Here is a 22,545-nt window from a genome sequence, read left to right as displayed (position 1 = left end):
CTCTACAACTACTCAAAAGGCCATTGTAGAGAGGTTGGGGCTGGTCTCTTCTCACAGGTCATTAGCGACAGAACAAAAGGGAATGGCTTCAAGCTGCAACAGGGTAGGTTTAGGTTGGACATTAGGGAAAAAATTCTTCACAGAAAGAGTGGTCGGACACTGGAATAGGCTGCCCGGGGCGGTGGTGGAGTCGCCATCCCTGGATGTGTTTAAGACTCGTTTAGATGTGGTGTTAGGGGATACAGTGTAAGGGAGAACGTTGTACAGTGGAGATGATGGTTGGACTCAATGATCCCAAGGGTCTTTTCCAACCTAAATGATTCTATGAAAGCTGGGGAGGGACTCTGGAGCAGGGAGGGGATCCAGGGGACGAGGGGGAAGGGTTTTACACTGGAAGAGGGAGATTTAGGTGAGATGTGAGGAAGAAATTCTTGGCTGTGAGGGGGGTGAGCCCCTGGCCCAGGTTGCCCAGAGAAGCTGTGGCTGCCCCATCCCTGGAGGGGTTCAAGGCCAGGTTGGACGGGGCTTGGAGCAACCTGGGCTGGTGGGAGGCGTCCCACTGGATGTGGGGCGTGGAGGAGATGAGCTTTAAGGTTCATTCTCACCCAAACCGTCCTGCGATTCTATAATTTGCTGGTGGCAGCAAGGCACAGACAGCGACATCCACCATGAACATCGTCTTTATTCATACAGCTCTAAAGAAGGACCGTTGCAATCTCCACCCCGTATCACCTAGGATTAGCTCTGCTAATTGATATTGCTATAAATTTAATTTAGGGACGAAGAAAGGCTGGAGAAGTGGTGGGGGGTGGGGAGAAGGCAGGGCAAGCCGGGGAAGTGAATAAAATAAAAAGAGGTCCCCAACACGAAAACCAGAGAACAGCAAAGTGTGCGGACGAAGTGCGCAGGTCCCCGGAGAGGAGGGGTCCAGATTCCTGCCTGTCCCCAGGGGAGGGGACATCCCCCCAACACCCCCCCTCCGGCTCTCCCCAGGCCCCGTGTCCCAGCCCTCATCATCCTCGCTGCCAGCACGAGGGGACGGGCTGTCGGAGGCCCTTCCTCCGAGGCCGGGGTAGGGGGGGGGGAGAAGAAAAGACACTTTTGGGGCTGGGTTTTGGCCAGCGATTTTGCAAAGGCGGCTGATTTCTGGAGGGGAAAAGGGAGAGAGAGGGGAGCGGGGCAGGGGCGGGGGGGCCCGGACCCGCGCGGAGGGCGCAGCGCAGGCTGAGAACACAAAGCAGATGAGGAGGTGGGGCGGGGGGGGGGGGGAAGGAAGGAAAGAAAGAAAGAAAAAAAAAAAAATGGCACAAAAAAAAAAAAAGAAAAATAACAAGAGAAGTGTAAACTTTCCTTCGTTAGTATCCTAGCTAGGAGCTTCCTCCAGTCTGGTTGCGCCGCGGGGCTGGCGGCAGAGCCCGGGGCTCTCAGGAGTTGGCTCCCTCCTGACGGCTGCTCCGGGGCTTCCGCTGCGGGAGCCCCTTGGTCTCTGTGCCGGTGGAGGGGGGGCCGTGCCGCGCTGAGGCCCCCCCAGTGCCCGGGGGCTGCGTCTGGCCGGGGTTGCCGGCGGAGGCTGCTGGAGGGGGGGTTTGTCGCCTGCCATGGGCCTGGCCCGGCCCGTTCCGCTGTCGGTTGCCGTTGTTGGAGCGGCCGGGGGCCGGGGGGCCGATGTGGCGCTGGCCCTGGGACCTGGGCCCCGCTCCCGGTCTCCTGTTCCCCTGGGAAGCCTGGAACAGAAGAGGGTGGGCGAGTGAGGGGGGCTGGAGAGCTGCTAGCTCTTGGGGCTGCATCCCCGCACACCCCAACCTCTTGGTCCTGGTAGGGGGGAAATGGAACAGCAAAACCTCCAAAGTCCGCTCTGAAGCAGAACCATTGAGGACAGGCTGCGCTCCGCGGCTAGACCCAACACTGGGGCACCAACAGCAGAAGGACACGGAGCTGTTGGAGCGGGGCCAGAGGAGGCCCCGGAGATGCTGGGAGGGCTGGAGCCCCTCTGCTGTGGGGACAGGCTGAGAGAGCTGGGGGGGTTCAGCCTGGAGAAGAGGAGGCTCCGCGGAGACCTTCCAGCCCCTTCCAGTCCCTCAAGGGGCCCCAGGAAAGCTGGGGAGGGACTCTGGAGCAGGGAGGGGAGCCATGGGACGAGGGGGAAGGGTTTTACACTGCAAGAGGGAGATTTAGGTGAGATCTGGGGAAGAAATTCTTGGCTGTGAGGGGGGTGAGCCCCTGGCCCAGGTTGCCCAGAGAAGCTGGGGCTGCCCCATCCCTGGAGGGGTTCAAGGCCAGGCTGGACGGGGCTTGGAGCAACCTGGGCTGGCGGGAGGTGTCCCTGCCCAGGGCAGGGGGTGGCCCTGGGTGGGCTTTAAGGTCCCTCCCAACCCAAACCATCCTATGGTTCTATGACGCCGCTGCTGCTCAGCCCTGTGCGAGTCCTGACCCAGCCCAGGAACGGGGAGAGAAGCCACAAACGTGGAACAAACTCCCCGCAGCACCATGCGGTGCCGGTGCCGTGCTGGGGTGCAATTACCTCTCGGGAAGGCTGGGAAGGGCGGCCACCTACATTCCCCACGGCTGCATCCGCTGGGGACGAGGGCTTCTTGCTGGCCGTGGTGAGGTTGGCGGCAGAGGCAGAGGCACAGGCGGGGGCGGGGGGAGCAGAGGTCTCGCTCAGGGACACGGCGGTGACGGAGCTGCAGCGCGAGCGGGTGGAGTAGCTGTTCTTTGGATGGGAAACTGGAAGAGAAATACCCCAAAAATGTGCATTCTGCAGACGGGACCCACACCATTAGCCATCCGGCCTCCAGACCCGGCCAGCTCCAGCACTGCTGGGGGCTCCCGGCTGCAGCCAAAGGCTCGAAAGGACAATGGACGTTTTTCGGGCTTTTTTTTGGTTGTGTGAACGGTAGCAACGGCATGGCAAACTGGGGCCAGCGCTCGACAGCGAAGGGAAAGGGCACAGAGCCCCCCCTTGCCAAGGGAGAAGCGTCTGCAGCAGCAACAAGGGGAGGGCTGGCTCCTCTCTCCGCTGCCGAGAGGGAACAAAACCCCCTGACCAGAACACTCCCAGTTTTGGGGACACGTGAAGGGTTTTGGCGATGGCAGGGCCAGCAAAAGGTGACCGATGGCTCCTCCTCGACTCCCCTCCAGCTCACCTTGGCCGAAGGAGGCGATGCTCTTCTTCAGCGCGTCGAGGTCACAGGTGAAGCGTGCCACCCTGCCCAGGTCCTCGTCGTACTTCCGCTCGCTCACAAAGTGCTTCACAGAAAAGGCAAAATTTTTAATGCAGTTAACAAGGTTAATTCAGTCTGTGCACGGGAACAGAAAACGGAGGTGAAAACCTCCCGGTTTGGCCCAGGAACAGGTACCTGAGGTGGGGGCTGCTTGAAAAAAAAGCCACCTTGGTGAGAAGGCAGATGGCTATGACTTAGGGAAATAGAAAACCACTTTTTTTCCCACCCCCCCCGCCCCCCGGTGGATTTCCACCCATGCACAAAGGAGCCTTCCCCCGGCTCCAGCAGCCGAGCCACGGATTCACTCGTCCCGAAGCAGCTCCGCTCTCCCTGGCCCTGCTCTGGGGAACCAGCCCCCCCTGCTCTCTGGACACTCTCGGGGGCAACAGGTTTCTCAGCTGCATTCATCCTGCTGCAGGGGGAGCACTTTTAATTATTAAACTGGGATTTAATTGATGCAACTTCGCACTGACCTCTTGTGGCAGGAGCCGGGGAGCTGGAGAGCAGAAACGTTTTAGGGATATAAAAGCGGCCGGGGCGCAGCCGGGAAGGTCTCCCCGTTTCGGGGGTGGGGGGGAAAAGGCAGAGGTCAGCCCACGCCAGCGGGTGGTTTTCACAACCGCTCGGAGCACAAAGCCGTGGCCCTGCCGCCTTCCCCGCTCTCTGCCCGCTCACAAGGGCTGGGCGTGCCGGGGTTAACGCCCAGCTGATGGGTTGTTGGCCGCCGTCAGTATTTTACAAACCGAGTATTTGTAATATTTCGATTCAGGTGCCCCGTACCCCGCTGTCCGCAGCGGCATGCAGAGCGCTGGCGGTGGATTGAGGAACGACAGACACAAGGAAAAGACTCGCACAGGACACAAAATTGCATTCAGAAGTGTCAGACACCCAGAAAACTACACAAAAGTGTGCCACTGTTGAGAACGGTCAGGATTAACGGCCTTGCTTAGCGCTAGAAGCTGAAGTAGTTGAAGCCTCAGGCTGCAAGAGCTGACCGAGAGTAAACTTTCTGATAAAACCAATGCTGCAAACACAGAACTCGCTGAATCCGGCACGTTCAAGCGTAATGGCGAGGATAAGGACCAGAGAAACAATTCCGAGAGAATGAGGTAACTTCAGAAGGCAGGCAGCCCGGCGACCAAGAAAACCAGTAAGAAATCGAGACCGACCACAATCAAGGGATTGCACTCGGGGATGGGGTGCTGGGACGGTATAACTGGGGCGATCTGAGGTTGGGGTCCCTCCTCGGAGGCACCAGCTCCAGCGGCTCTGCGTGTTTGGTAAATAAACCGCTTATTTACCCAGCGGATTGGTGACTCCTCTTCTCTGAGCTGCCACCTGAGAGGGCCCTGTTGAGCTGGCACCCCCACAATTCCTACCACGGACTAGGTGGCAGCTGCAGAATTCCTGCCACACCACACTTGGGTGGGATTAGGACCCGGCTGGAGTAGAGGGAGCAAAGAGCTCACCTTTATGTCGGCTCTGAGCTCCACCAGCTGCTCCTCCGACATCCGCACGGCCACATCGGTCATCTTCTTCAGGGCTTCTGCCTTCTTCTGGCGGCTGACCAGAATTTCCACTGCAAAACAGACCACGGCTCAGGCTCCCAACCAACCCTCCCGCCGCGGAGTTAAACCGCCCCAGCCCCGGCACACAGCCCCTTATTGGTAAACAGCAGGTTCCCCGCATCCCGTCCTCCCCCCAGCGCTCCGTGCCAGCTGCACAGCAGCCCCCGCCGCCCCATTTCCATCCAGACACGGAGCGGACCTGAGCTGTGAGCTGACGCGACCAGGGGCACCACACGCAGCTTCGGTGGAAGTTTTACCGCTCTCCCCAGGCTAAACTCCTTCCTTCCCCCACCCCAAATCCCCTGCTTTGGCCGTGAAAGGCTGGCGCAGGTGATCCTCGGGGTCCCTTCCAACCCGGGATTCCGTGGTTCTCCAGTGATTGGAACTGGGGGGGCTGGGTGCTACTGGGGCGGGCGTCCCCATGGATTCCCCTCCCAGAAATCCCTGCCCAGCTCCCCAGGAATGCCGAGACTGTCAGGAATCAGAGCGGTTTATGTCCCCATCCTCTAACGAGGGCGCTTAGACCTCAAAGGGGATGGTTTGTATCAACGGTGTCAGGCAGCAAACGCGATCTAGTCATGAGATATATATATATATATAGCCATATATATATATGGCTAACCCAAGCCACGGGGCAAGGCTTCTCTGGGTACAGAGCCACATATTCAGGACCGGGAGGTAAAAAAATCACAGAAATCTTGGGGGGCTGAGCCTGAAGAGCGCAGCAACACCTACAGCTCTTCAGGCGGGCCCTCGGTAGAAAGACAAGAGCCTTACTTGCTTCTGCTTTCACTTTGTCCATCTCAGCCAGCAACGCCACCTCGCGATCCATAAGGCTGGAGGGGGGGGGGGGGATAAAAAAAAAAAAAAAAAAAAAAAAAAAACAGAAAAAGGGGAGATTTAGTAAGAAACAAAGAGGACGATGAAATCTTACTGCAAGAGGAGGGTTGGGAGGGTTTGCCGGCCAGCGGGGAGAGACCGGCAGATGGCAGCAGGAGCCCGTGGCACCACGCACCCAGCGCGGCCTTTGTTCTGGCAGGTGCGGAGTTGTGTCCGGGCTGCGCTGGGGACAGCGCGGAGCACGACGCGGCGTTCCCAACCCGCCGGGGACATGGTCACCTTACCCTGATAAAGTCGGAGCCACCTTGGCAAGGGGAGAAAGGAGCGGCAGCTGGGCTGGTGGGGGACGGCTCTACTCGGCTGGACTTCTCCTCGCCGAAGAAAACGAGGGCACAACGTTTGAAAGAGTCGCTCAAAATACAAAAGGCAGGAGCAGCGGGGCAGGGCGAGGATCCAGGATGGCAGGAGCAGTGCGCCAGGCATTCGGGCAGCCGTCCCATCCGAGGCAGCCCCTCAGGGGCCACGCTGGGAAGCGATGCTCCGCTCTTACGCCCTCATTAGCTTACTTAAACCTACCAAATTGGCCCACCGACCCAGAAACCTGGATTCGGGTGCTCTGGGCTGCTTCTCAGGAGGTGTGTACCCCGCTGAACCCCCACAGGGCTGCAGGACCCACATGAGAGCGTGGCAACCTTCCCCGCGGTGCAGCAGGTACGAGGACACGTCCTCCTGCCCTGTCACCAGGTCACCCGGAGCTACACAGGTCCACGATCCGGGAGTCTGTTACGGTCTGAGGATTCTTTGGCCATGGAGGGAACACCTGAGTGGGTCACAGCGAAGCGTCTCCACTCACCAGGAGGTTCGAGCGTGCCTGTTGCCATGAGACCGCAATTCCCCCGGGGCATCACGGCGGCAGCTTTTACGCAAGCAGAACCGCACAGCTACCGCCTGGCCAAATTTAGCAAATTCAGGTTTTTTGAGCACCCTCCGGTGAGGCAGAGCACCCAGGAACCTTCCCATCACTGCTGCTCACAGGCCGTGCAAAGAGGGCTCTTGTCCTGGGAGATGCGCACACCGAGTTACAATGGAAGCAGGAGGGGAAATACCAGTCCTCCCAATCCGGACTGGGGCACGTACTGGTCACAGCTCTTCGCCGTAAGGAATCCATACTCTTGCAGATACCCTCCCCCCTGCAAATGCTTCTTTTGTGCTTCCTTGGAAGCAACGCCTCCGACGTCCTCAGCCCTGCACCGCCGCAGCTCACCTTCACTCAGCTGCTGCCGGCAGCTGGAATGCATTCACCACCCAGCCTATTAATCGGGTTCATTTCAGTTTCTGCTTTCTAAATATAAAAGCAGAGTCTTCCTCTCACGTGGTCGCTGTACGATACGCGCAGCACAGACACTAAACGGTAGTCGGAGATATCGGCGGTGCGCAGGGTCAGCCCTTCAACACCCACCACACGCTCTTTTAGTGAGAAAGGTTTGCTTGAAAATGGGAAGAATATTTATTTTAGCGACTATCTGAAAGGGAAGCCACAGAGCATCTGAAATGCAAACTCAAACCGCCGCTCCCGCTCCTCTGCGTGTCAGGGAGGGCTGAGGCAAGATCAATTTAAACAATTCCCTCTGAACAGCAGCTTTGACATTTGGCTTCTTCTGTTGATTTATCGCTCTGTCCATCTGCCTTTTCAGGGCAGGAATTGTTTCTGCTCGTAGCACAGCAGGGGCCTGATCCAGGTCAGGCACTCTCAGCCCAACTGCGCAAATACAACGACGGGTGTCAAAAGCTACGCTAATAAGACTTCACCTTGTTTCCAGAGCGGCACAACCTGGCTCCGCCACGCCGAGGGACAGGGAAAGGGAGATACCCCACTGCCTCCTGCCCAGAGCCACCCCAGCGGCAGGAATCACCGGGAGATACGGGGCCGAATATGGCCTTAATGATTAATTCCAGTGCAGGAACAGCCTTTGCAGCTGGTGCCCGTGCCGCAGAACTGGGTTGTGCTACACCTTACCCCAACGCCTCCTCCCTGAACACACAGACACACACCCAGCTCCTGCAAAGCCAACACCCGCTTTATATGGGGGTTTGGGGATTTTTTTTTCCGCCAAGCTGCAGGCGCAACACGCACGCACGCTGGCACGGAGCTTAGCTTGCGTCTCTCTGTAATTTAATTTACTCAGCAGAGCTCAGCTGGAGTCCTTTACCCAATTTTACAGTTGGGCTGGCTGAGGAACAGAGGTCAAGTGGCTTCGCGTGACGAGTGACTCGCATCAGACCCCACTGCTCCTCCATCCCGCACGGCTTCTCCTCAAACAAACGCACTTCCTTCTGCCGGATCCGTTGGGAAAGAGGCCTGCCTTTCCCAATGTTCTGTCCTGGGATCCCACGCAGCACGGAGAGCGCATCTGCCCCTGCCAGGAGGACTGGCCTTTAAGAAAGGATATTGAAGGAGTGCACAAGGAAGAAAAAGGGGGAGCAGATAAGCCTGCTGAAGACGAATTAATGCTGAAGACTCAGTTGTGACCCAACCATTAGAAGACGCTCTCAGCTCGGTCGAGCAGTGCCTGCAAGACATCATCCGTTCGCAGAAGACAAGAGCCGTTTGCACAAACATGCTTAGGGTTCCGGGGCCAGTTTTCCTTGGGGCTGAAACACAAGGATCTCCAAGCCCGGCTGCAATGGAAGGTGGCTGGAAGCTCGCCTGGCAGCTCTGCCACGAGGCATGCAGAGGGGATTCTCCGCAGTGAGAAACCTCGAACCCTGACTCGCAGCGCGCGTTGATGAAGTTGAACCTATCCGCAACACCACTCACAAAGGCTCAGGGGTCTTTTTTCCCCCCTGCTGTGCTACTTTCCCTGTCAGTGGATAGCAAAATATTCAAGAAATTAAGGACTACCAGGATTCCCTAGTTCAGGTTACCTGATCATCTCCAGCCCAGAGGAGCAAATCCTCTCTAAATAGGAAGCCAAAGCCCCGTCTGCCACTCCAACAGGCCAGATTTCAGAGACCGAGATACCTGCCAGGCACAACCCCGGCATTGGTCTCCTTCGCCCTCACCTACCTACAGACCACAGGTCTAATAGAAGCACCTTGTCTAGGGAGAGAAGGTGAAGAACTCCAGGAAGCCTCACTGGTTAAAAGGACATCCGAAGGGCAGCCCTGACAGGCACAAGTTAAACCAGTCGCAGCTTTGCTACTGAAATATCCTATTTCAGTCGAACAAACCTGCTTTTAAACCAGGTTTTGGTAGAAAGCCAGCCAGAGAGGCAATTCAGCAAGAGGGTTTAACCATCGGATCCCACCTTGTGCCGTAGCGTTTAAAAAGACACTAATTGTTCTCTGGGTCATGCAGGGAGTTGGGAAACAAAAAACGCAACCCAATAAAAAAAAAAAAACGTAAAGGTGCAATTTACACTTCAGGTCACCGGCAATTGCATCACTTTGGGGAAAAGGAAAGTGAATGTCTTTCTGCAGAGTCACCGCGCATCGACTGCGCGGCCCCGGCATCCTGCTGGGCAGCTCTTTGGCTCGGCGTTTGTCGAAGGAGGTTCCCGGTGGCCGCATTCCAGGCAGGCACTCGCCTCCCCGCTGACGGAACCGCGTGTCCTGCTTCACCCACTGCCGGCTCGGCTTATCGCAGCGACGCTGCTGGGCTGGACTTGAGTCTTTAACCTTTCCCAACATGACGCAAGTGTTTTATAGATGATAACGTAAGTCAAAGGGTGAGGAATTACTTATACGGAACCAGACACATTAGCCAAAAGAATGACATTTTCCATACCGGGGAGAGAGTCCTTACAGATGTCGTAACCGTATAGAGGCAGACAAATAAAACTAAGGACAAAACCCCGCTGTATGCGGTGATAATATCAAATCGGTATCAGTATTGACTCAGTAGACAAAGCCACTAACAAAGTAAGAAATAATATTCACAAAACCAAACTTGAGTTAGGGCTACAAATCTCTTACGGACAAGGTAAATCCCGCCGCGTTGCAGATTTTCCAAAGGATGGGAGGTGCTGGGAGCTCCACGTCCCCACAGCTCAGCACCAAAAGGCAGGTCGGGGCCCACGGACACCTGTAACCCCAGCCCTCCTTTGGTCTCCTGTCCTCAGGTAAGTTTAAAAGTCACCTATGAACATTTTTGTCAGTATTTTTAGCACGCGCTGAATTTAAGTACGGGACAGCATTCCATTTAGTGCAGGAGAGCAGTTCCTGTGGGCAAAGTTCAAGGCAAGTACGGGCACAAGAAAAAGCCCACACCGAGCCGCCGAATTGGCTAAAAGGCTTCAGAAAAGAGCTCTCTGCATCACCCCCGACTACTCTCGCCTTTGAGGCCACATCCAGTTTTCAGGCACAGACAGCTTTTGACACAGATTTGCAAGTCTGCCAAATATCTACTTTAATCCCTCAATGCGAGAGCGGCATTTTAGTTACTTGTCAAACGTTACTCACTTCAGGCAAGGAGAACTCTCTGTGCAGTTTCTTATGAATATTTCTTTACCAAAAGCAATCGTGTTTGTACAACCAGGAAGAACAATTTCCTCAGAAATAGAGTCAATCAGCCAAGACAGCGAGCGTATCTGATGTTAGGCCTTTCGGAATATAATCTTAAAGCACTTATCCAAACCAATAAAGATGTTCATTAAAAAAGAGACTCGATGACACCCGTAGGGAACATCACGCACACTACTAAAAGTTTGGCTTAAAACAGGGGAAGCAACGCTGCACGGGATGATCTTTGATGTGTACTTGTACCTTCAAAAGGGTCCCTCTCTTCTATGTTATATTCGGCCATAATTTGAAGATTTCAAATACGAATGTTTGTTTCTAAAAGACACGTCGTACTGCGCCCTGAGCTCCCACCAGTTCTCCTTCCAGCACAGCTGACATTTGTATTTGTAACTCAAGAGTACGTTATCTGGCGAGTTCCTCGTATTACCTGAGTCTAAAATGACTTTCCGATGGTCTTGGGCAGCCACAGTTTGTCAAAGACCCTGATGGACAGCCCAGAGCAGCGTATGAACATCCCACCGCACGCGTGGGCCGACAGCTGGAACACAGGCCCTGCAAACGCCCCCCCCCCCCCCCCCCAAAGGCTTCAAAAACCCACAGAGCACGGGCCTTTAGCCTCCGGGTTATTCTTAATGCCACACTGACCTCCCCAGAGGCTGAAGAACAGAGCCGGGGCGGTACGGCAAACACGAGCAAGTCGTTAACCCTACCGGAAAGCCGAAGTCTTATTCCAAACGTATTGGTTTTAATCCTTAGCACCTGGATCCGTCCCTACATTTAACTTACCTACTCTGCAGCTCAGCAAAGACCTGCTTCATCTTCTTAATGGAAGCATCCATTTCCTCCTTCACCACAACGCGGTACCGAGCCAGTGAAACGGTGCAGCGCTGGAGATCCTTCACTGATTTTTCAATATTAGAACCTACCAAGAGACAGAGCGAACCCAAACAGTCACGTCAATCAGACCGCTAAATCCTCCCAGCAGGGAGAAATCTAAAGATGGCTTTCCCTCTTATTTAAAAAAAAAAAAAACAAAAACAAAACCAAAAAACTATTCACTGCTCGGTTTTAAATTTTTCTTTCCCTTCCCCATTACAAAGGCACCAGGTTCAGCAGGGACAGTTTGAGATGGATTTTCTTATTCTGGGGAGAAGTTTTCCCAGGGCTTGTAGAATCTCCTTCCATGGGCAGGGATGTCCCCCCCACATTTTTAATGTCACGAGAGAAATCAAACGCGCCTCTGCGTTGCTTTTGTGCGAGGGACTGGAGACGAGTGAAACGGAGTCTACGCTGAAAACCAACACACCGTATCGCTAAACGGTATGGAATGACTGCCCGGGGAAGGGAATTATCTCGGAAACTAAAATTAAGGCCATTTCCTCAAACCAGGAGCTGCAAGGACTGGCTGGTCCCCGTCTCTCAGCTCGCCAGCGGGATACACCACCAGTTGCCCCCCTGCCAAGCTCCATTAACAACTGCTCGTTACAGCTTTCCCACGCAGCAAGGAGGCGAACGACCGCCGCCTCATCTCCCTGAGCTAAGCAGAACCGGGGGCTCCGAGGTCCCTCCTGTCCCCACTTGTTATCCCCACAGAGCTCAGCTGTGGAGAGAGCACACAAAAGAGGGGGGAGCAAAAAAAAAAATAATAATAAATCCCATAGAAGGAGCCTGTCACTTCTTGTAACAGGGGCTGGGCCGAACTTCTGGCCTTTTGACAAATTCACACAAAAGATGAGAAACAACCCAAAGGCTCTGTGAGGGAGCACAAGGAAGAACGGGCTAAACGTATGCGGCGAGACCGGCTGCTTCCTTCCTCCCCTGCTTCTCTCACACAGGCGGGTTCGCTGCTCCGGGCACTACATCTAAACTGCTGTCAAGATCCCTGCTGCGCGCAGGGAAGAGGAGGAGCGGAGTGCAAGTTACTGGCCAGATAATAAGAAGCGTGTTAGCTCGCATTAAAATCAAAGTCCGGCGTGCCTCACCACCGCGTCTGTCAGTGACACGGCAGAAGAGGCAGTGAGAATTTGGCCAGCAGCAACGGCTCGGAGCCGGGCGAGGGCGCAGACCCTCAGGGCCTTACCCAGCTTCTTGTTTGCAGGTGAAACGGGAACATCTTCCAGCCGCGGTGCGGACAGAGAGGCCGGAGCTGCGTTGCCAGCTGTCGATCTGGACAGAGACCTGCTGGCGCTCCTCTGCTCAGGCCGCTGTCTGAGAGACGAAGGGCTCTGGGAAGGATGCAGGATGAGCGATTTTGTGTCAAAGTCTGCTATTCCGTTCGCTAGTTCAGGCACTGCTGTAGAAAAGCACACTCGTTTAAAGGGGAACACGAAGCGGACGGCAGAACACTGAGCGCCTCTTTACCACAACAAGCAAAAAAAAAAATAAAAAAAAGAAATCAGAAATACAAGGCAAGCCGCTCTTCCCTGAAGAGCCGTCCAAACAAACCAGTATTTAAAGCTGACCCAAAACCCAGCCAGAACACGAAAAAAAAAAAAAAAAAAGCAGGAGGCAGCTCCTCTGCGTTTCAAACACCGGGTGCCCATCTCCTGCGCGGCTTTCGAAGACTAACCTGTTCTCTCAGGCATGTCTGGGGCAGCGGCCTCGCAATCCTCCAGCTCTCGGGCATCAATTGAAAGCGCATCCAAACCTTCGCTGAGCGAGTCCACAGACTCCGTGTCGTGGGCACAGCCGTTGACATGGAAACCGTTAATTCCACCCTTCTCCGAGTTTGCCGATTGCTCCTCTTCAGTGGACACCAATTTACCGGGGTCTGGGAGGCCAGGGCTCGATTCAGCTTGCGGTTTCGGTTTGGTTTTCTTCTTCTTGTTCTAGGGATTAGGTATCCACACCACAAACGGGAAAAAAAAAATAAATAAAAATATATATATATTAAGCTTAATTCCTGAAGGGAAATTTAAGCTTATGCTTACTGGCTGAAAGTAGCTGAATTAAATGCTTTTTCAGCCGGCCTGGCTGTTGATCCTATTAACAGGAGGAGGGATTTATTCAACAATGAGGACAAATATAGTGGCATTAACGAGGCGCGAATACATTATCCTCCGCGACGGTGTGCCAACAAGAGCAACGGTTATCGGACGAGGGCTACACAAGTGATGGGAAGCACCCAAAGGGCTCGTAGCCTTTGGGCCCCGGCCCCCAGCTGGGTGGCTTCTGGGGGTGCTCCCTGCCCAGGCGCAGGTTCCAGGGTGCTCTGTTAGACCTTGCTCGGAAAAAAACTCCCCTCATTTCCCACCACAGGGCTATTTCGGTCACATTTTTCCCCTCTTCATTTCATGCCGGTGCTTTTCACGTATTCAAAAGAGTCCTTTTGAATAATGATGATTTTATTCTTGTCCTGGTGGATTTAGATATTATAATATCAAGTGCTGAAACTTTGCAAACCTTTATTTAACCCTTTCACAGAGGTCTGAGCAAAGAACGAGGCCAAACACTCGAGAAAGCTTACGTGACAGAGAAATATATTTCCACAGAGCTCAGCATTAAATGCAACTGTTCAGCTCCAAAGGTTACCGATGAAAAATGGAACAGCATGACTATCTGAACAGTGAATTACAGAGCTCCGGTGAAATAAATGGACCTGATAAAGATTTACTTCGGTGTGGGGCTGTGTGCGCGGATTAGGGGTGCTGTAGAGGGTCAGCAGAATAAAAGCGACTGCAAGGACGGAAAGTCTAGAACCCTTTCCCCCCCCACCCCCCCTCGATGCTGCATTCGACACAGTGTGTCTGACAACTGAATTACATGCAAATGCGCCGAGAAGATGATATTTACAGCTTGCACTGAAGTTATCATGTAAATCATTGCCCCGAACAGCGAGGCACACGATAGCCTGGTGATTATCTCCGTGCATCAGTTCTGCTAACATCCAGACACACCTCTGCTCTTTGGTTTCCTTTCCCATCTAAATCACGAGGAATGCATACTGCTCTCCGTAGTCTAAATCCTCAAAAATAGAGAGATAAATGCCTTGGCAAAGTATATTTAAAGCATTACCTTTTTTTTGCCTGTTACAGTCCATTCTTTCAGTACTTCACTGGCATTGCCTGAAACGAAAGGCAGGGATGAGCGGCGGAGGAGGCACCCACTCCAGTCCCTTCCCAGTCACGCGGAAGCGCCTCCAGACTGGAGCCAGCTGAAACGCTTCCTGCAGCTGAGTCTCAAATCTCTTAATTGATGTAATAAAAGGATCGGTTTCATTTTTGCTTTGGGAACACACGGCTGAACAGGACTACTCCCTGACAACACAGCTCTTTCCAGGGGGGAAAAAGAAAAAAAAATAATAATATGAAAAAACAATAACTTTCTCTCCGGCTCTGTCATACTAAAGGTTTGGGTGCTTGGAACCTGCTGGAGCACATTCTGAGCTGGGAGGTTGCGTTCAGGTCAGGTGTCTGCCAGCCTTCTCTCCCCAGAGCCACTGACCGTGTCAGGATGGCCGCAGTCTGGCTGTCATACCTTCCGCAGGCCAGAGGCAAAACGCGGCTGTCAGCGATGGCCAGCTCGGAAAGAAGAGCTGCAAAGCGACAGGCACTGTCACCACCACCAGCCTGTTTTCCAAGGTCAGAAAATCCATCTAACGCAGCGTGCCAGACCCGAGAGGAGATCTGCGAGCCGGGTCTCAAAGTACAAACTGCAACTATCAAAGCTGAGACATTCCCATTTTGTACACGTGAACAAGAGTTTCTGTAATCAAGCATCAAACCTTCTTTATCTATAGAGCTATCAAACGCTTATCTCTGCCTTGACCCCTCGTTGAACAAACACCAACTAAAACTTGGGAAGAGACTCATCCCTTGGTTGTTTGTATGGGTCGAGCCTGTGCTTGGACATGCTGAGAAGCTGCGGGAGCTCCTGCTGCCTGGCTGTACTCACTGCACGCAGCCCTTTCTGCACAAAGGCTATCGCTGCTTCTCAAGCGGGTCCATAAACACAGTCCGTAGGGGTTACGAAGCCACAAACCCCACCGAGGAACCAGCCGTGGTTACCTTCCATAAAGGCTTGCACTGTTTTGTCCACGCAATTGTCAAAATGCTGCAGCACGAGGACGATCTCATTGTTGCTCCTGTTGGGGACGATTGCACGCACCGCGCTGATCTGGAGGGAAGAAAACACAGGAACGTGTAAACCATTTGCTTTATCCCACACGCAGCCCACGCCAAGCCTTCTGCCAGGAGGCTAAAAACTATCACCAATGACTTCCTTATAAAACTTTAATGCGCCAGGACGATTTAGCCTGAATAAAATTTTCTTTTGACAGAGCTGCAGTTAGCTCCCGGACAGAAACATATTTCATCTCCGAGAGGAGATGAAGATACAGCGCTCACGAGCTCTTCCCCGGCACGTGGCGAGTTAAAGTCTCGGAAGACACATTTACCTTTTCCTTCATGTTTTCAAAGGTTCCTCCTTGGGCCATCACAGTGTTGGACTGCACATCAAAAATGAACCCAGACGGATCTGTGAAGACAAAGGAGAGGGAAACTCTCTTCTGAACAACAGGCACCGGGAGACATTTAGAAAGGTACGAAGCACGAGGTCAGCTCTGAGCTGCTACTTTGCCAAGGAGAAAATTGAAATCCTACAGGCGTACGGCGCTCGCTGGCTAATTCCGCCATACAGTTGGCAGAGGGATAGTAGCTGCTGCGAATAAACCAGGTGATATCCCAGGCTTGCTTAAGGGCCAGATTCTGCTTAGCCAGGTAACCCCAGCTGAGTCTGGTTTGCCAGTGCCTCCCCTCCCCGAACTCAAGAAGTCAATTCACTCCTCAGCTCTGAGTCCATTTAACCAGCCACGACTCAAAACCACAAGCCCCAAACCCCCAAGCCCCTCCAGGGCTGGTGCGGAAGAGATCGCTGAAGCAGCCCGGCCCAGCACCGCTCCTTCATTTCCGCATTCATCTTTTACCGAGCCCAGCAATAAAGAGTTAAGAAAAGCGCTAGAGCCTTCGAGCAGTGTGGTTAACAATTTCCTCCACCTGGAGATACAAATGGCAAGCAGACTGATAAATGGGTTTGAAGATCCAGCAGCTTGTGTTCCCTGCCAGCTACGATCTCCAAGGTAATGCTTCTATGTTCCAAAAGAGACCCATAATTGAGACAGCCATCACCAACAGGTTCGTTCCCTGCCAGCGAGCAAAGGTCACATAAATCTGCAGGCCCTACCGTCTCACCGAGAGATCCTTACGAGCGCCTGGCATCACAAATTCACGCTCGATTTGCCTGCCAAAGGTCTGAGCAGGCTAAATTTCAGGTTTGCTAAGGAAAAGGGATAAAGCTGTTCATAGACGTGTTTTACTATGACAGAACATACTTCAAATCGGTATTTTAGCCACGTTAGGTCTCAGGAAGAACACGTGTCCCTGGGCAGGGGCTGACGGCAGGACCCCAGGGGTTTTTAAACACTCCTATTTCTGCATCACCAGCCCCTTTCCAGGCACCCACAAAAGCCCAGGCAGATCTAGGAGGGCATTTGCTTGCGTTTGCCTCGATGCCTCGTGACGCCGGGGCAGCCCGTGACAGCGGTTCTTCTGCGGAGCTTCTGAGGTGGCTTTGGGGACCGCCTGGGGAAGGGACACTGCCAGCAGGCCAGGGTGCTCTGCGGAGACGCTCGCTCGGTCACTGCCCTTTCTGCTTTAGCTCAGCTGATATTCCCAGCTGCTGATTCATGTTCTTTCCCTCACCTCCTCTAAATAACTCGTACGCGATGCCGAGACACACCATTGACTTCTGCGGTTCCCAGACATTGATGTAGCATTTAAACCGAGATGCCTCCAAATACAGTGACAGAATTGTGAACATGATGGAAAGGTCAGCCTCTTATTAAGGCTACAGATGAACGGTTAAATTCTTCCTCGCGCCGTCCTTACCCGTTTCAGCCCCATGAGCAAGATTTTCTCAAGTTTCCCAAGCTCACAGAAGTTCAAGTTACCAACTTTCTAGTCCTTAATCTTGTAAATGGCTTTCAGCCTCTCATCACCGAGTGAGAATTAGCAATCTTTTTTCAGAATCTTCATCGCCGAGCAGCCACCGAGGGCCCAGGTGCCAGGAAAGATGAAGTTCAGCTCCCCCGTGCACATATTCAGCTACTCAATCCCATCCCTTTCCCACATTCCCGTTTGCACTTGGTCTTACGGGGGACTCTCGCTCCCAGCTGCTTCTCCAGCTTCCAGCCGCTTCACCCCAGCCCGAGTCCTCCTGGTGTTAAAATGTTTTATCATGCAAAAATTATGCGACGGAGACTACACCGTATACATTTGATATTGCCCTTGAGCGCTCCCAAGCATCATTAAAAGGGCTGCTGGCGCTCAGGCCTCTTGTGACAGTGGGTATCTGCAAGAAGGGACAGAATTTAAAATGCTCGCGCCCGCGTGGACAGAAGTCTGGCGGCCACCAGCGACTTCAGGATTTTTTGAATTAACAGCCTTGTGGGAAAGGAAAGCTCTCTCCCAAAGCCGGGGCTCAGACTATGCATGTCATGTCTGACATGACGCGTCAGTCAGACGCTCGGACTGATCTCTCTTGCATTAAAACACACACCATGCCGTGCTACCCTGTTGATTTGATGTGATAAACCCCAGAGACGCTGCCAACGGCCTTAATTGCTTCCCTGTTCATAACTGCAGCCTCCAGAAAAATGAGGTGGCAAGAAATCATTCATCCCAAATCATTTACTTCTGTGTTTTGGTGCTATTTATTGGACTAATAACACAGGAGCTCTTAAATAGAAACACTAATGATGCCAGGAAGAATCCACCCTACCAAACATCCATCTCCTCCTCCCGTAACTCCGCCAGTTAGTCCTTTCCGTACGAAACACGCGCAAGAATTAAAACCCCAGACCTAACAAACGCCTGCTCTGCTTCCTGGGACACACAAAATAAAAGAATTTCACACCTGACACCTCGAGGAAGTCAAACCAGGGGCCGATATTTTCCCCCTTAAGCCCCCAGGTGAACACAAGCCAAGTCCCGGCTCGCTTCCGAGCCACGGCAGGGCCGGCATTTTGTGAGGAGACACGGAAAAGGAATAAAAGCACCAGCCCGGCAGCCACGCAGACTTTATCCCAGCTATCAGCACAGAGCACAGCATACGGAAGCGTATGGCAAGATTACACCTATGCATTTAGCTCCTCCGAGCCCATCCAGCACTTCATCCCCACCACCTCCACCTGCCAGCTCGTGGGAAGTCTGCACAGCAAAATAGTGTAAGAAACTAAAAAAAAAAAAACCAAAACATAATCTTGCTCCAAACACTAAATCCACCCTCCCGCCCCAGCCAGGGCACTCGCAGGCTTTGGAGGACCGGACGGCGTATACGCTTCAAGTTCTCTGCAGCCAAGATTCAGTTAAAGCGTCAAACATTTATAGACTCCGTGGCTTTTCAGGTCAGCGGTAACTGCGCCGGCTCTCCCAGGGATAGCGCGGGAGACCTGGGCTAATGTGAAATAAAAAAAAGCTCTTAAAGAAATGGCACCTTGCCGCTCGCTCAGAGCATCTCCAATTTGCTCTCATTACAAGCGTCTTCAGCAGTCCCTGCGTTGCGAGGATCGGGAGGCGGCGGTGGCCAGGACTGCAGAGGTGACTGGACAGGAATTAATGCAGCTTCCCAGGACAGAGTCAAGAAGGCAGAATACCATTATTTTATCGCTCTGTGCTTGCAGTCACACCAAAATACCCATATATACAGAATTAAAAGAATAAATAAATAGGGATTTCTGGAAAAAGTGCTAAACAAGAGATGCTATCTGTGGGTGCTTTCGGCGGTTGCGCCGCTCCCCAGGGGTCGGGCACCGCGCGCGGGGCAACAACCACCACGGGCCACGTCTCCCAGTCCTCCCGCATCCTGCTTTTCCTTACAAATTACATCAGCACCCACGGCTATTTTTCCTTTTTGAGAACAGTTCTCACTAACGGGCAACAGAGGTACCGATGCTAAACTCTCTCCTTGTGAATTAGAGAGGATTAAGGACTAAAGCGGGATTACAATCAACATTCCCGGGTTTGCTGCTGTCCAGACCACATTTCATTGCTATCAGGAAAAACTACATAGAAACACTAACTCCCTCCATGATCCAAGGGCAAGAACAGCACCACCACACACCGCCCCAAGCCAAAACACATCGAGATATTTGAGCGGGTCTGGTTTTGCTGTATTTGCTCAAGTTTGTCCCTGCTCGCTGCCTGGGCGCACTCGAAGTTGGGGCTCGGGTACCTCCATCAGCTGTTGTGGAAACTATTTCCATGCCCCGAGGCCAACTCTGGGATATTCCCAATATTCCTGCTGAGCACAGGCGGCCTGCGGAGGCAGCAGCTGCACTTCAGAGTCTCAGCTCAACAAGAAATGCCATTTTCTCGCGTGTTTTCTCAGATTCCAAGGGGCAAAGAACGCGCCGTGGCCTCCCCGGTCCAAACTTGGTACAGGATCGGTTCACCGGCATGTAATTTCAAAAAAATTTGCTGTGTTTGAGATAGAACGAGGCTACGCGGGCAAGAGATGGACTCACAATTTGAAGAATTCGTTCTGAGGTGAGCAAACTAAGCCTTCCAGATATCCGATGGCAGAAGCATCCGATCAGCTGGCTGCTGGCAGTGAAGAGTGAGCCCCTGTATCAACGTGAGCCACATCCCCACTTTAACGCCAGATTCATTTACGGGCTTGGAAGAGCGGAATAAAAAAGAAATTAAATATGGAATAAAAATTAACCTCTTGCAAATCAACTAAAATATGCCCAGAGTCACGCTGCTAGAACTGGGTATTTCTGTTCCAAAGGCAGGGACTCGGAGGGAGGCAGCTCTCCCATCCCGCTTCCAGGGCAAGTGCTTGGGGCGCAGGTCTCGTGTCCCCACAGTGTCACCGGCCGCTCCAGCCGAGCTGACTGTGCTGACACGTCCCGGCCTCTGCCACAGCTGCAGCGTTAAGCCACCTTCTGCTTTTGGACACACACAAGTGGAGCCAGGCAATCGGCTTGAGCTAAGGCCGGCGAGCCAGAGAGCCATTAAGGTAATTCAAACTGCAGGACACCATCTTCCCCCTCCCATCAAATTTCCATCTACACATAAAAAATGAAAAATTAAATTAAAGCCGCGCATTCGCAGAGCATCACGCTCAGCAGAGCGATGCAGCCAAAGTTCCCATGAATTCCTGACACTGCCGGCATCCCCGTCCCGCACCCGAGCTCACTCGCAAGCCGGGATCCGATTTCTCAGGTTACAGGACACAGGTTCAACATTTGCCTCTGTGCGTTTTCAACGTCACTCCCAGCACGGGCTGCCGTGCTGAGCAACTCCGCAACCTCCCGCTTTGCCGACCCTACCAGAAGTTAGCAAATAGCTTGGAACCACCCTGACCAGCGCAGCCGGGTTTCTGCAGAGCGGTATCTTCTGCCTGATCTACACCTTGTTAGACAAAGTATGAGCTGAAAAGGAAATCTCACTCACATTCGGGGTTTCTGTTTCATTCGGGGGCTCTGGTGTGCAGCCCCTCTGCTGCTCAACACCGCCCCTTCCCAGCGCCTGGTACTAAAGACCTTTTGCCTTTACCAAATTCACGCCGGACAATTTTCCATCAACTGAAATGGCTCTTCAATGTATCCAGATGAGCAGGAACCTGAGTGCTGTTTTATTCAGGAACGTGGCACGCCTAAAACCGTGGCTGATGGCCGATGGAAACAAGATTTATGTGATTGCTTTGTATCCTGGGGTCACCAGTCATTCCTGAGCCCGGTCGCTGCTTTCGCTCAAATCAATTAATCGAGTCGGGAGGAGGATGAGAGGGAGAAGGACACGCTTCGTGGTGGGGGCAAAACAGAAGCACTACGGATCCAGGATCACTTCAGAGAGCAGCAACCCACAAACCTACTGGACTCTGGGGAAGTATTTATTTAGAGATCTGGCATCACTGAGACTACCCTTCCTTCAAATTTTAAATCATCCCCTCACAGAATACACTAAAGCTGAAGTGAGCCACCCAGTATAACCCAGACGGACCTACGTGTGGACACACGCATTCGGGTCTGCAATGGGGACAATTACGCCCCTGGTTTAGAGATGGAGCCGTCTTCTCCTCAGCAGAGATCTTTTGAGTAAAGAGTTATTTAAAGCCAGTCATATTCAGGAGTAGAACAGGATTCTGTGCCCAAACTTTGCATATACATTTTCGCAAGACTTAAAAATACCCTTCTGGGCAGCTCAGATGTTCCCTCTGCTTGGTGGCACTTCTAAGAAGAACCAGGTGGGCCTCCCATTCGGTTTCAGAATGGCTGCATTATTAAAAATAGGTCTGTCTCCTTCCCCCTCTCTCAAGACTCCTCAGCAGCCCTTTGTTACGCTGCAAAGGGGTTTTGTTTTGCTTGCAGAAAGAAAGAGAAACTGAAGAAGGCGTTATTCCTTACCTGGCCAAGGTACACTGCTTTACAGAGGACTGGAAAATATTGGTTGACTACATTAACATTCTAGAGCGGCAGAAAAGCAGTAATTGAAAATTCAATCACAGTCCAAACAGGACAGGGCAGAGCCAGAGGAGTCTGCGGCTTTAACTCTCACCTTCCCCTATGTCCATACGGCCCCGCAGCACGGGGAGCCCAGCCTGCGGAACAAAGCAGGGCAGGTTTCACAGCCCCGCAATTAAAGTCTGCTCCGCGTTCCTGCCCCGCGTCAAATATTTATGCCCAAGATGCCTTTACTCTTCTTTCGGAACCCAATACCTGCCAGCGCTTCCCCGCAGGTTCTCCATCACGCACTCTGCCCAACAAGCCCCAAGAGCAGCAATTTCTCCTTCGGCTGGGGATGTGCCAGCCCCCCGAATCCCCCAGATAACAGCTCCCTGGGGTGTCCCCCACTTGTCTCCTGCAGATTTCTCCTGCCATTCCCCTACCTACACCCGTTAATCCCCCTCTGCTCTCTCAAGGTGTGTTTTTCTCTCCACACTTAGTCGGCACCAACAATTCCGGGCTCCATTTCCAGCATCAGAGAAGTCAATTAATGACTTTTACCGAGGCTTCCAAGAGCATAGATACAAATACAGCGTTTTAAAAATCACTCAAAAATTATCCTATACGGTAATTTCCCTAACTGTTACTAATTGCTTTGAATCATGTATGGATCTAGCTGTCAAAGGACGGCTAGGCTCCTCAGGTAGACACTTTCTATGCCAAAGCTGCTAGGAAAAAAATAATACAAAAAAATCTACAGAGAACAAAAGCTCTTCTCTTGAGGTAGAGGACATGAATTGTCAAACCCATTCACCTTAAATTATTAATTAGTAGTCAGTTCAAATAAAAAGAAAACCTTAACCCTCAACCCCCCTTCTCCCCCCACCACACACACACTTTGGAATTAATGTTTCGCACGCGACAAATAAGATCCCTCCCTGAAATA

The 22,545-nt window shown here is 52.8% G+C and overlaps 1 protein-coding gene across 4 annotated transcripts in view; it reads right to left on the bottom strand.

Moving 5' to 3' along the window:
- Positions 1–664: 664 nt before the first annotated feature.
- SPATS2 (spermatogenesis associated serine rich 2) overlaps positions 665–22,545 on the bottom strand; it is a 31,290-nt gene continuing 9,409 nt past the window's right edge. For 2 of the 4 annotated variants that reach the window (XM_074565051.1, XM_074565050.1), the window contains 11 exons: positions 15,549–15,628; positions 15,160–15,268; positions 14,168–14,217; positions 12,723–12,981; positions 12,234–12,443; positions 10,940–11,075; positions 5,570–5,628; positions 4,694–4,803; positions 3,147–3,249; positions 2,522–2,727; positions 665–1,724 (listed from right to left, as the gene is read on the bottom strand). In XM_074565051.1, the coding sequence (XP_074421152.1) occupies positions 1,425–1,724; positions 2,522–2,727; positions 3,147–3,249; positions 4,694–4,803; positions 5,570–5,628; positions 10,940–11,075; positions 12,234–12,443; positions 12,723–12,981; positions 14,168–14,217; positions 15,160–15,268; positions 15,549–15,628 (1,622 nt within the window). In that variant the 3' untranslated portion in view covers positions 665–1,424. Of the gene's footprint in view, positions 1,725–2,521; positions 2,728–3,146; positions 3,250–4,693; positions 4,804–5,569; positions 5,629–10,939; positions 11,076–12,233; positions 12,447–12,722; positions 12,982–14,167; positions 14,218–15,159; positions 15,269–15,548; positions 15,629–22,545 lie in introns of all 4 variants that reach the window. The other 2 variants (XM_074565049.1, XM_074565048.1) reach the window with 1 other exon arrangement.

The sequence above is a fragment of the Larus michahellis genome, chromosome 22 (assembly GCF_964199755.1).
Source record: "Larus michahellis chromosome 22, bLarMic1.1, whole genome shotgun sequence".
Classification (NCBI taxonomy): Eukaryota; Metazoa; Chordata; class Aves; order Charadriiformes; family Laridae; genus Larus; species Larus michahellis.
Note: the sequence above shows the minus strand (reverse complement) of the source record. Positions and strands in the feature narration are given on the sequence as shown.